At 40.6% G+C, this 14,592-nt stretch overlaps 1 protein-coding gene across 3 annotated transcripts in view; it reads right to left on the bottom strand.

Annotated features, from left to right (window-relative positions):
- The window catches only part of LOC135325107 (nucleotide sugar transporter SLC35D2-like), a 50,821-nt gene that overhangs the window by 5,237 nt on the left and 30,992 nt on the right, over positions 1 to 14,592 (bottom strand). For all 3 annotated transcript variants that reach the window (XM_064502650.1, XM_064502649.1, XM_064502648.1), the window contains 4 exons: positions 10,207 to 10,282; positions 3,516 to 3,623; positions 2,746 to 2,813; positions 1,461 to 1,496 (listed from right to left, as the gene is read on the bottom strand). In XM_064502650.1, coding sequence (XP_064358720.1) covers positions 1,461 to 1,496; positions 2,746 to 2,813; positions 3,516 to 3,623; positions 10,207 to 10,282 — 288 coding nt within the window. The remainder of the gene's footprint in view (positions 1 to 1,460; positions 1,497 to 2,745; positions 2,814 to 3,515; positions 3,624 to 10,206; positions 10,283 to 14,592) is intronic.

Genomic DNA, 14,592 nt, shown 5'->3' on the forward strand with positions numbered 1-14,592 from the left:
GCAGCTTAATTCAACTCTTGTTAATTCCCCGGGGATTTTTTAGAAGTGTGATTGTGCGCAAGGGATGAGTAGGAGCAAGGTGGGGTTCACAAGCTTCATTTTCAGAAAGGATACTAAAAAAAAGAGAGGATGGAGGTGGGTCGTGCTAGCTTGGGTAGAGGGGAATTAACAGAGTGGTGGTAAACATGGGAAAAGGTTCTGCCTCTGCTAACCAAAATGCTGAAAGTCCCACTGACTTCCATAAGAGCCAAAAATACCTGGTGGTCAGACATCTGGATGGAGCAGGGAGCACTGGGCAGAATCTTTCCAGGAATAAGGCCAGGAAGAGGAAGCCAACAAAAGATTTCAAGATAACTTGGAGGTAGCCATTAGAAATGCTGGCTAGGAGCATGATTTCATCTCAGTATTTTGGAGGAAAGTGAATATTGTAAAAGGCCAAAAACGAAGTTGTTGTAATAACAAGGGAAAGGAAGCCCTAGATCACAGTGAATTGGAAGGGGCTGATTTTGTGGCATGTGTAAAGTATGAAATGATAAATGGAGAATCCTTTTGTATCCAGACTGTGTTGGTACAAAGTGCTTGTTACAGGCCTGTTTGTGTGGGACATGTATATTGAGTACTTAAGTATTGCAGATGTTTCTGTTCTTTTGATATATTAATAGAATAAAACCTGGGAGCAGAAAGTTCACCAAAAACCACTCTATAAAAGAATATGTTTTAATTGACAGGTATTCTGTGATTTATTATCTGAAGTTATTAAGCAGCAGTACAAATTTGGGAGGTAAAGTTCACTAGCCAAGGAAAGAGGAACATCTGTTGATCATTTTTATGCCGTGTTTAGAAAGACATTAGCCAAGGTTGAGATGAACTATAAAGTGTTCTGCTCTTGTTAACAGGCTGCTTGCAAACAGTAGAGCAGTACAAATCTTAATCAGAGGTGGAAACCATGAAACATTAACTGTTCTTGCAAGCAAGTAGCCAACCAAAATGAACACTGAGGGGTAACAACAGAGAACTGGGATTCAGCTCCTTCGGTTTCTGTCCTGCATTGATGCAAAAACATTTTTGCAGAACAGAATTGTGCCAAAAAGTGCTCTTCCAGTACGAAACGTCAGACTGAGCATCTTTTACTCCTATAGATTTTGATTCTGTAACAGATCTTCCCGTTTACTGAAATCAGCATGTTTTTCCAAAATGTTTCAGCTGCAGTGTAACAACGTATCTTGACAAAGCAACTGTGTTAAACAGTTTCCAGTCAGTGCTGATCAAAATGGTTTACAGGGGACAGAATCAAACCTACCAAGTCAGTCCCTAAAATAATCCTGACACTCCTGTCGTAAATGACTATCTGGGAATAAATGAAATGAAAATACACAGGAAAGCTAATTGGTCACTCTTGCATGGAGCTACATTTTTTTCCAATAAAAATATTGTGGATTAGATGTGTGTGTGGCACATACCTTTGTAACAGAAATAATGTTGCAGTTGATGAGGCTCTGCAGGAAGGAAGGAAAGAATAAGTACATAGTTAACTTAAGAGTGTATAGGTTATCTAGATAACATACATGGAAATTCCAACTGAAAAAAAATGTATCTAGCAAAGCAGTTGCTTTTTTAGCTGCTAAGTTTACCTCGGATTTTCACTAACTGTGCCTAAAATTTAAGGTACTCAAAGGTAGGTTAGCCCTGGATTCATTTTTTCTAGCCATGACATTCAAACTCCCCATTTTCTATTCCTTTGATTCTGGGCGCACAGTCTGGCCCAGCCAAGTCTTTGCACGTGGCAAAACCTGGAAGCCTGGTGGCCAAGCAGTGCAGGCAGCAGTGAATGAAGCCAGATGGATACAGAGAACAAACTATAAGGTGCCCGGCTGACACTGGATGACTCCCAGCGATGGAGGCTGCAACATCTTTTATAGCGTCCTGATGCAGCACAAGCAGCTGTGTAGAGATACCCTCTTCAGACCAGCAAGTGGACCCAATCATAGCTGCCATCATATGGCACTGTACCCATGGCAATTAGTCTGGGCAGAGCCCCTCTCTCACAGCATTATATTGTTTCTGGGGCTGCAGCTCTAAAGGAAGCAGCCTGCTCAAGGACCTCTAATTTGTACCAGATTATGGTGTATAGATGGCAGGGATCCCATGGCAGGTGCCAGCAAGAAAGATGTTCAGAAAATCTACTTTTTCCACAATTGATATTGTATAAGTAAACAACAATAAGGCAAAGAGAATCTTGATCAGGTCCTTAATCCTCTAAAACTATTCTACATGCGTAATCTACTTCCCAAAATAGTAAACTTCATTTAAACTCATCTTATTTTTTCAGTTGTTACATATTTAAGTAATGGTGTTTCAAAGAAAGGCAGTTCTAATAATATTAATAAGAACCCAACACTTCAGCTGCGGCTGTGACCAGGCTGGAACCCATTACATTACATATGATCAGTGAGCCAGAGAGGCTGCTGATCTCTGCTACACCCGGGCCAACTGCATTCTCTGATCTGTTGCTAAGTGTCTGCACCAATTTAGCTGAAATCTACCATTCTTTTTCTCTTGCAAGCTCGTCTGAACATTAAAAATGAAACAACACAAACTATGCCCCTTCAGGCCCACTTCTTTTCCCACTCAATTGAACAGTTAAATATGTGCTGATTGTAGTAAGGGCAGAATCTGTCCCTTGTTAAGTGGAATTACAGTTCCTAATTGTTGTAGCGCAAGGAGAAAACCGCACAGTAATCCTACCTCGTCTATGTCTGGTCCATTAAGGAAACGGCACGGAAGAGGATTATGAAGCATTCCAACATTGTTAACTAATCAAAGGAAACATGATAAGAACCACATCTAGGCAAAGTACATAGTTCAGCTAGCTAAACAAACGGGTTCTCCGTAAGACTCAGACGTTTTTAAGCTGCATGTGAAGAGAGATGCCATCCAGCATTGAGTCTTGTTCTTACTGAAGTCATCTGCACTGACCTCAGAGAATGGAAAAACGGTTCATTTCTACAGTTTGGGTTTGGGGTTTTTGTTTGATTGGGGGTTTTTTGTTTGTTTGTTTCACTATTGAAAGGACGGTTTTCTTTACCAACAACAACAACGTTTTCATTGTTCCTATGCGGCTCATACCAATTAGGGTTAGCCACAGGCTCGTTTCAGACTGAATATAAGAATTGCACACAGCTGTAAAACAACCAATAGTGAAAATTAATTCCCTGAGGCTAGGCAGGGGAAGAAGTCACCCCACAAGCTGGATGCTGCCTATAAAGTGGCAGAGGAGCTTTCACAGGAAAGAAATCACTGTACAGGGCAGAGAAATGGGGAGCCGCTGGAGAATTTTAATTCACTTTTAAAACTTGTTCATAATAACTAATGCTCAAATGCACTAGACATGCTTGGTTTTAGCAGTGTCTGCTAAGTATAACAAATTGTTATGACATGCATCATTTTATACAGTTCTCTGTATAACACACTGCAGTCACAAAACACCCTTCAGCTAACAGGCTTTAGTGACTCACCCAAAACACCAATTTCCAAGCCTTCAAGACTTTCTTCAATATTCTCATATACTGAATCTTCAGTGAAATCAGCTTGTATAATCTTCACCTTTTGACCTGTGGCCTGCTCTGTAATTAAGAAAAAGGAGAAAATCCCTTTGCATCTACACAGAGGGAGGGAGAACTGCAGCTGAGTAATGAGTGAAATAATCAGATGTCCCATGCAATAATGTCCACTGTAGAATATGTAACTCTTTCCACTTTCTGGCTTTCAGAAGGATCACAACACAAGCAAAATACTCTCATTGTGACCAGTTGCTTTCAGGAAAATGGCCTGACAAATATAGGATCAATTTATGCCCTGAAATCAATGGAAATTCCCTCACAAAACCTGAACATTTGGTCCTCAAGTCAGAAAAAAACAGAAACAAACGATACAGAACTTCTTCCCCTGGTTATCATAATATTTACAAAAGAGCACTATCAGCATATGTTAGACAAGTGAATGTGTGTGCCAGATCTTCTACATAAGCTCCATTTTGCAGAGTTGTTTCAAAGTGTTTTCCTGTACAAGATGACCATTTTAATACGCAGAGCTTATCTTTTCATGTAGGAGGAGGGGAAAACAGGCATTGTGAAGCAGTATTTTCTGTCTCCTTTTCAAACTACTCCTCTCCTGCTTTTACATTTGAACTCCTGTAGACTGGACCTTCCCTAGGCTTCTGCAGGACTAGAAGGCATTTAAGGGAGGACATAAGTTAAATTTTACAAGGTAATTTACACAGAAGGGAAAGGGAAACATGGATGGTTTTTCCACCGTTATTGCTGTGCAGGAGCGGAGCCCAGCTGTCCATTACCATTTTTACCAGCAGTTGGTTTATTGCTGTCCATATTTTCAATGAGGTTTCATGAGAAAAAGTGGAAGAGACTCTAATTTATTCATTTTTAAAGGTGAGGTTCTCCTTTAAAGGGGCCCAGTGAGATCTCCTCTAACTAGAGGTTCATGTTGTAAATTCCTGCTACTAAACCTGCTTTCAAGTTTTATGGGCAACCTGAAATCCAGATGAAGTTTGCTGAAAAAGTGACAAAGGGAAGCTCGGAAGCATCAACAGAGGATCTGAACGCAAACTGACTGGAAGTGGCAGGAGTTCAGGCACACACGGATGGCAGAAAGTCTGCCTTTGAGTCCCACTTGGGAAACTGCCTGTGGTTGTTCAGAGCTTGATTTTATATCTAATTTCCTAGAGGCAGGAGAGCACATTGCCCCAGATGTGAATCAGACACACTGATTTCTATCCAGAAACCTTGTCTCATGCCTCCTGGTGTACATTCAGATTTAGGAAGAGGCCAGTTATTCCTTGCGTCAACTCCCACATGACGGCAAGGCTGGCAGGAAACCAGCTGCAGTTTCGGGTCCAGCAGGCCAGTTTGCACCAAAACAGGGCCCACGCTGGAGGACGAGAGGGGCAGATCTCCGAGCTGTTCCCTCCTTGCCGCACAATACACCGCGAGTCCCCACTGCCTCACACTAGTCAAGTAACACAAGCAGCCTGAGGAACGGCAGACTCCCTGGCTCCAGGTCTGAAAAGTGGGCTGCATCTTATGTGCAATTTTAGAGGACATCTGTCTCCATGACAGGGGTGAGGGGGAAGAAATGCCCTTTTTCTTGCCTCTTTCCAGGCTGCGGTTGTGTGTATGAAAGGGACGAAACGTACCCTTTGAACCTTCAACCTATAAAAGCAACTCTAGTGGCAAATGACCCCCTAGTGGTCCCAGACTGGGGGAATGGTATCACTACAAAGAATAAGGACATTGTGAGTGTAAATGCAGGGAAGGAGAAGAACAGAGCAACAGCTGGAGCAGACGCCTACAGTGACCTTCGCATTCAAAGAGCTCTATAAACAAAATGAAATGGTCTTAAAAAGTGTAGTGATGTTGTGGCCATCTTTCTTGCGGGCAATCAGAAGGGCAGCCAAAACTACAATAACATAAAAATTAGGATCAAACAAACCATTTGGCCTTCCTCTGCGTCCCCTTGTCTGCACAGAACTGTACTGCTGCAACCAGCGCTGGCAGCCAACAAACAAGTACTCCAGATGGCTTTACTCTGTCTCATTTAAGAATGAAACAATGTATTAAAAAACAATAAAACTATCATGCTGATAAATGAATTATCCCGGGATAGCTCTTTAGAAAATGATAATAATTCCATAAAGGAGAGAGCCAAAAAAACCCTTTCCAGTGTTTCCCTCTCTGTGACAGAGATTTATGACAGCCTTTGAAGACACAAGCCATTCCAACCTTTTAAAAAAGTCCTAAGTGTGCCAGAGGCAAAGGGCCTAGGTTTTCAAACATGAGCACAGGTTATACACTTCTTTTTAATGAAGGGAAGATTAATCTAATGAAAATTGAAAACTCAAATTGAGGTGTTTAATCTGATGTGTTATAAAATGCATCATTAAGAAGGATACATCTAACTCCTCCTGACCTCGGGCCACTTGGGAATGGTGCTTGTCAGACAGGATAATATGCTGCCTTTTGAAATTTACCAAGAAGAAAATAAATCAGGCTGAAGCACGGAGTTGGCTAGAACATATTCTCTGCCAGAAACTCTTCCTTTAGGCTTAGAGAGCTACGAAGGTCATCCAAAAACTTGAGGTAGCAAAATAACGAAGGCCTGAGTGGCACAAGAACTGATCTTTGTAGCAAGAAGAGACCCTTCTGAAATAACTATAGCGGAATTTGAATATGAAGAGAAAAGCACTCAGACTAAGATGGCATTTGTATTCAGAGGAAATTCACAGAGAGCAGGGCAAAATAAGAACCTGAGTAAGTTATTTCAACAACAGAAAGTGGTAAAAAGAAGATTTAAGACTGGGGATACATGTAAAAAAATCTGTAATACTATAAAGCACAAGTTCTGGCTTTAGCTTTTCAAGAAATATATTCCCTCAGAAATACAGAGTAAAAACACTTCAGAAATAACAGGAAAATAGAGAAGAACTAAAGAAAGATGGTTAAAACATAAAACAGAAAAAAATGTTCGAAAATATCAGATAACACAAACTCCATGAGAAAAAAACCATGGGAAATACTGTTAACCACTAGAACACCCAGGAACATTGGTCAAGGCTCTAAACCTCTTGGTTCTATAGTTGTGTATATGGGAAAAACAACCCCGAGCAATACTGCCTCCCCAACTGGCATCAGCAATACGCAGCAGCTCCCATTTAACAACAGGTAACTTAACAGCCTCGGAGGGAAAAGGATGGCTGTGTCAAGTGTTAAGTTGTGCAGCCATCTCAGCTTGTTACTTGCTCAGCTCTGAGAGCTAGCTCTTCTGGGGGGACGAGGGATGGAAGAAAAAGTAAAACAGACTGAAAACTGAAGTTCTAGGAGCATGGGCAGCTAAATGAATTAGCACCTTTACAGGTCTTAGTGGGAATAAACCACATTTGATTCTAGACCACTCTGTAGAGTGATTTTTGTATTCATTCTATCGTTTCATATTAATGGACATGATTTCAGCAGCAAAGGTTGATAAACTAGTTATTGTATTACCAAACCCAAATTCATGAGCCACTCAGCTAGTCTAAACCAAAGTATCTGCACTATTTCTACTACTTTGTGAGGATCAAACACCTTACCCTTCCTTAAATACAGGTTTCGTTCTTCTTAGAAGCAAAAAGCTCACTGTGAATAACTTCAGTGTCTTACAGAAGTGGCATTTTGTCATCTGTTTGGTGGAATAATGTAACAGCTAAACGTACAGACCTTGATTACATCAACACATCCTGGCATGCAACTTTTCAATCAGGATCAACCCCCTCCATATAGCTTGCTTAGGAGGTGTAGGCAGAAGAAATTGAAGGAGTGCAGTTAATAGCATGCCTCCATTGCTAATCACCTGTTTTTATGGCTTGATCAATGTTTCACCAGAATACAAAATGTGTTAAATGAGCAGTATACCAGATGCAACTGTTCTGTTTGTCTGCTCACCACAGGACTTGTTTTGTTACCTTTTATCTCACCTTCTGAAAAAGTCTTCCTGTCTCAATGGGTGGAAATCTTGCTTTCAATTCCAACACTTCTTTAGAGAAGTGTTTTTCTTATTGTGGATTTCTGCCTGCTCCAAATTCCAGTTCTGAGAGACGTTCTCTGGCACACCTCTGATTCACAGGACTGTTTGAAAGCCAAATACTGAGATCTCTGGACTTATCCACACTTTAATCTCCTTTCATTTATACTCTTCAGTATCAAAATTGAATGTAACCCTATGATTAGGCAAATAATACTGTCAGGTTGAAGAGGGAGGCAACTCTCTTAATTACGATGTCCAACCCATTGAAAAAAGATACATGGTGTAGCAGTTAAGGAAGAGGAAATGTGAATAACTGCCCAGTCCTAAAACTTATTTATGTAGCCTAAAGCAAACTTTCTGTCTAGACCTCTCTATGCCTTAATCTCCTTGCATGTCAGTTAGGGATAATGATAACTGCTCAGGCTGAGACACTGCTTGTTTAAGCAGTTTAGAAAGAAAAAAAAAATCAGTAAGAGTTAGAAAATTTAGCAAACAGTAGAATCATTCCGGTTAAATTTCCGCTTCAGCTTTGGTTTCCATTGTTTATTTACTCACATAAAATCACAGTAAGTTTAACCCTTCTTCTTTTCTGATGACTGCTTAGCTTAACTATGATGAAGTTTGCAAGCTGAAAATAGAGGGAACATTTCCAAAGCTTTAACATAAGCATGCATTTAGAGGCCTGATCCAGAGCTCCCTGCTGATTTAATGGCCTCCAGATCATACACTCTGTGCTTTTCTTCACTTTGTCTTCCTCCCCTTCCTTTTGTTTGTGCCATCTACTTGTTGTTATGTACTCATTTCTAACCTGACACAATAAATAACACATGAGTCACTCTGGGCTTCAGCCAAAACCCACAGAAAACAATGGAAAGCTCTTGCTGGGACTCGCCACCAATTTCAGCAGACTTTGGGGAAAACTCTGTGTGCCCACAACCCAGCTGAATATAGCGCAGATACCTAATCAGCATAGCCTGAGCTCCTGGGGTCAAACTGTCCGCCTCCCCGCACCAGAGATTACATGAATAACGCTGCTGAAGTCAACGAGGTTTCCTCACATGCAAAAAGTCATAGGCTGCTCTTGCAGGACATGCAGGAGCATTTGCAGGACAGGCCATTTGAGCGATACCTTTCAGGACAGGGCCAGGCTCCTGTTACGTGTTTCTACAGAACTCAGCACAGCAGGGCCTCAGTTAGGAAGGGGGGCAGTGGCTGGCCTTAAATAAATCAGAGTACAGAGGAATTTACAGTATGTTATCTTTCCAGCCCTCCACCACTACTTCTCTTCTTAGCTATGTAAGTCTCATGAATCTTCTTGTTTTCATTCTTTGGTTCTGATTATAATTTATAACACAAAAAAACTATAAGAACTCCTTAGCCTTTTTTAAGGATTCTGTTATTTTAATTCTTTAATATCTAGCTGCAAAGAAATGCAACAATGACAGCGGAGCTGGCCTAATTCCCATGGAAGTTCATTTTTTATGACCGTTTACTTAAGAGGAGCTAATGTAGGCTACAGTCACATTGGCCTCATGGGTGTGGCTGCTTACAGAGACTGCTCACAGGGAGCTGGTGCTTTCCTCCACTGAAACTCCTTGCTTCTTGAGGGAAAGCAGGTCTATCCCTAGCACTGAGGGAGGGAAACGGGCAGAAAATTTAGGAGCTCAGTCCTTGACTTCAGTAGCTTCAGGTTCAGTTACAGATTTCTTGACCCACTTGAAGTCTGTCATATCTCTGAGAGATGCACTGCTCTCTCTGCAGATAAGTTCCTTGACCTGATACTCTGTTGGAGCCAGCTGCCAAGCCTGTTTAAAGGAGAGTCTTTCTGACAGAGGTATGATCTTGGAGTGACACACACTTAACACAGGAATCTGTAAATCAAACACTCTGCATGGATAGAAAGAGAGACAGTGGGAAGAATAACCTTGATTACAGCAATCTTTAAAGTCAGTGGAGGATATAAACTCCTTTGACTCCTGTAGAAATCCCAGCCTTGGATCTCAATGTCTTTAAACAAGCCATTCCCTAAACTAATCTCCTTTGAAGAAAAGAAAGAGAATGTTAATTCTAAAGATATACTATTTAACTGCTTTACCAAAAGCTAAATATAACTTGTACACCTTATAGAGAAAAAGCAAGCAAGTACATTCATTTGATTTTTACTCCTACTTTTCTGTGTTCCATTTATGTTAATTTTCTTAGGTGAGTTACTTCTTTTCAGAGTAAAAAAAAAAACTAGCCTAAAGACAACCTTTCTTTCCCAGTCACAAACTGATTAGTAGATTCTTTAGACAAACCTAGTATTACATCTCATTGGCCTGCATTTACAGTTTTTAAGGTCAGGTGAAGCCCGTAGAGAACTTGCATCTATTTTTGCATCTAACCCATGCCACTGTTTGAATTGCAGCATGTATTTTCAAAGCTATCCATGACTCGTTTGGAAAGGTTCAAGCAAGGGAGCATTACCACAGATAATCTGTAGCATTGCAGTCATACCTGGGGCTATACCTGTAGCTATAATCTGGGGCCACCCTGTGCTAGATACTGTGCCAGCGAACCTAGGAAATCAGCTCCAGATCCCTGTGAAGCCAGCCTGCTAAACCCAAAGATAAGTTTGAGACAAGCACTTACCAACTTCAGTGGCTACTCTCTGAAGTTTTTCAAGAGTTCTGCTTATCATAACTATATTTAGTCCACGTTTTGCCAGCTACAATAGAGGAACATAAAAGTTGTTAGAGAAAACAGTGAGGTGACAAGAATCTTTATAAATTTTCCCAGTTTTACAATAAAAACAATTATGGATTTTTTGTAATTGCTTTCATTCACCCATCACCTGCCTAATGGGCAAACAACAAATGTTAAAACCAGGCCAAACATTAATCAGAGTTCTTACAGTATGCCTAAACATCTCCTTCACCATACAGTCTTGGACCTTCACAAGAAAAGTATACTTGACTGTTGTCCAAACCCCCCAAAATATGACCCCAAATAAATAATAAACACTTTGCAAATGAATGAATGTCTACAGGGAGTGAAGACAATCTGACATTTCCCAGAAAAAGGATTTTTACTTGGAAAAGGAAAGCCAAATATGTTAATGTCTTCCTAGTCATTTTACATGAGTTCTCTCCACACTTATTTTTCTTCTTTTTTTCTTTTTTCTTTTTTTTTCCTCTGAGAAGTAGATTAAACACATTGAACTGAAGTTTCAAAAGAGTTTGAAGGGGTTTGGACTTTACTCATGTGTTTTATAGAAATAAAATCTCATGCAGGTCAGATAGCTATATTTTAAGTGTTTGTTTCATTAGAGGCAAAGTTTAAAAAAAAAAAAAAAGGAAAAAAGATGAAGAAGTCCGTGCATAAAAATTCAAAATACAGTCACACAAAGATGCATCCACAAAGACGTTGGCAAGAGCTGCAGTTTACAGCTGTGAACACTATTTAACACAACAGTCCATTTATAGTCACTTTCGTATTACCATGTGCAGAACAAATGCAGCACAAACAGAGAGGGGTATTCTCCCTTTCTCCTTCCATTCCCGTCAGTTTGAGTTTTAGGCAGGGCTTGAGACAGAAATATGCCTCCAACTTGTGAAACTAGGTTATTAACAAGCAGCAGCCGGACTGAGTTGCGCGCACAAAGAAAAGAAAGATAGAGCTGAAACTAGAAAAATGTCCGTGGGAGCAAAGAGAAAGAGAGTTAAATTAGTTAGCACAAAAGAGAAAGCCAACTTCATCTGAAAGTACCAGGTTTGCTTAGAACAAGAAACGAATTGGCGAAGCCCACACACTGAACACCCATTCATTGCTGTCGCTGACTCCCTGCAATGCTTTCTCCTTAAACCTATTTGAGGGAAACAGTTTGTCCCATTGAGCTCTTCTGAAACAATGAAAAGAATGTTAAGAAATAAGGAGCTTTGTTTAAAAATTCGCTATATCGAGAGTATGAGGGGCAGACTGTCTATTAAATGTATCAGCCACAACCATTTGCATTTTCAGCACAAAGACCACGCTCACAATCCGCTGCTTTTGGAGACCCTCTTACATAATTGTCCGGTGCTCCAAAGAGACATGCAAACACTTAGACACTCTGGAGTTTCGCAAGCCCATTTGAAGGGCTGCATTTGAAGTACTCAGGAAGAGAACTCTAATTGTCTACATACTGGCAAATTTCCCTTTGTCCACAATGAGCTTGACTCAAGCTGTTTCCAATCCATTTGGAAAGCAATGGAGACATGGTCTCTGTTTCCATGGTCACTTATTCCTATTTGTAATTTAAGGATGTTCAGATGGGGATTATTTTAATTTTTTAGCGTGCAGACCCAAGACCAAATATCAGCCATGTCAAAAAGCAAAACAAAAGCAACAATCTATTTTCCTGGGCTTCTTAATATGATTTCAAGTATACTTTTGTGTCATTTGGTAGAAAAATCTCCTTCTAAAAAACTAAGTAAATTTCCTACTACTAAGACCTAATGAGTTGTTTCTTAGCTAAAGACAAATATTTGTGGCAATTTTATAAAATTGTTAACTGTCAGGTGAGAGAAGTGGACTTTCCTTTGCTGCTGTGTACCAGACTAACCAGAACTATAAGGCTGCAGCAGCCATTTCTTAGGGCAAAAGAAGCTGCACTTGACTACTCTTTTGCTTGCTCACCCACATAGAAAACAAGCATTCCTTTTCAGAAACAGATTTCACAGGACATTTTAACTACCAGGAGATTCAAATGCATCTTCAAGGCAAGCAAAAAGCATTGTGATTTCCTGGCCATCCACACTAATGGCTAAATCAGCTTTAACACCACTGCATTCTAGATAAAAGTAACTTTTAGTGTAGATGTCTTTAGCACAAAGCATTTTGCTACCACACAAAAGCTTCCACATTAGAGGATGGAATTTCCCATCACAGATAAGAGTGAGCACTGGCTCCCAGAAGTGTGCAGTGTGAACCCACATGTATTAGGAAATCCTGACTCCCAGTGGCAAAGGATTATAATGCTTCTGAATTTCTGAGACTAAAATGTAAGATTATTACTGCCTCCAGTCATAACAAATAATGATAACTTAGCATTTAGAAACTGGGTTAATGAAAAAAGGTCAAGCAGAATCTACTTTCTAGAATCTCGCAAAGCCACTATTTAAAAACTTAAATCCAGATTAAACTAATGAAAAAAAAAAACCCCACTGTACACCTTCTAGTGCGTTTTTGCAGCTCAGTCTGAGACAAATTTTCAAACAACAAAAGTTACACACAAGACAAGACACGGATTTTTGGATTCAAACCATGCACGTAACTACTGCAGTTTCACTCACAGATTGCTGGTACTCTACACAGACCATTAGATTTAATAACTTAAAACCCCTAATAATGTTTTATGGAAGCTGTAGTTTTACATTTCTACCTCTCTTAAGTAAGGCTTTTCTCTCTTCTCCTGAATTGCACTGATATCATCTCAGTGCTTCTTTCATTTTCTTTCCCTGGGGTTCAGACCTGCCGGGTCTCTGTGATTCAAACCTCTGAAATCTTTCTGGTCCAGCAGACCAGGACTGAGACCGCAGAGCAGCAGGATTCTGCACACTTTGTGCTAGCCCTGCACCTGCGTAACAGTACTAGGATAGCGATATCTGCAAGAATAAATCCAGGATCAAATGGATAAATTATAATATGGATGCAACTGGAGCAGGATAACCCAAATCACATTTAGCTTGCATTAGACTGCTGGTAATACTGTGCACAATTTCAGAAAATGAGACAAAGTTTTGAGATTTGAGAAAATGTATTAATAAATGAATGCAGTGCATGCCTCAAAAAGGCCTGCTGAAACATTGATTTTAACATAAGCAGTGGCCTGATTTGTAAGAAAGTTATGCACTATTAACAATAACAGTGACCCAAATATTCATTAAACCAGCCAGCTAGGTGAGGAAGTGAGTGACCGATATTCTGCTTGCGTCTCGACATCAAATGAGAAGTCTGCAGGCGATAAATTGTAAATCTCGGAGTATGGTATAGCCTCTTCCATAAACCCATTAAGCTTGAGGTGCCAAGTCAGTGATAGTCACTGAAGCAGATCTGTGGTTATTACCTCAGGAAAAAACAGAACCATCGAGACTGCAGCACTACCATGAAAGGCTAACAGCAAGGGGAGATGTCAAAGAGCTCTGAGACGTGACAGCCTAGCAGCACACTCGCAGATGACATTTTTTTGCCTTGTTAGAAGTCTGGTGAGTTTGAATCCCATCAGCCCAAGAACTGATGGACCAAATCTAACAGAAACCTGTCTTTTGAAATAGGTATAGAAAATTAGAGCCAACATCCCAGTACCCTGAGATCACAGCTGGTTTAAGGAACTGGGTCTATGTGCTCAAGAAGGCCAGGCCTTTAAAATCACCCTGATGTGCTAGAAATACTGACACTGCCTTCGTGGAAGCCTGGACTTTCATTCAGAAGAGAATAAGCTCAAGGTGTTTGTGTGCTTGCCTGTCAACAGAAGCTCGGGAAACTAGAGGGACAATAATTTGCTCTGAAAAATCTGTGTCCTGAAAGCAACCAAGCAGTGTGCATATATTGTCTGGAACACCTCACAGCTATCTGGCTCTTCGCACAAGCTCAGCCAGCTACTGAGCTTGATAAGTTTTGCAGCAACCTGTATTAGCTATAAACCTTAGAAAGAAGGGTACGGAACCAGTAAATATTGTAATGTTCTTTGCCTGGACCTCTGCCAGCTCTACCTAATGAGCCACCTACTGGGATTTCCACATAAAACACTGAACAGACAAAGCCACATTGCACTGGCCTTCCAAAAGCCAAAAACTGTTCTCCTTAGTCTGAAGTCCCATATACTGCCAACAAGCATGGAGCCCCTACATTAGTCTGTGAATTATCAGCCCTTTTCTGAGCTCAGGATATCACAGAAATCCATCGCTTAGCGTCAGAGCACAGACTCCAGAGGAACTGGCATCAGCAATCATCTTGTGGCCAACAAACAAGACCTGTGGGGAGGGCGCACATCACAAG

The sequence above is a fragment of the Dromaius novaehollandiae genome, chromosome Z (genome assembly GCF_036370855.1).
Source record: "Dromaius novaehollandiae isolate bDroNov1 chromosome Z, bDroNov1.hap1, whole genome shotgun sequence".
NCBI lineage: Eukaryota > Metazoa > Chordata > Aves > Casuariiformes > Dromaiidae > Dromaius > Dromaius novaehollandiae.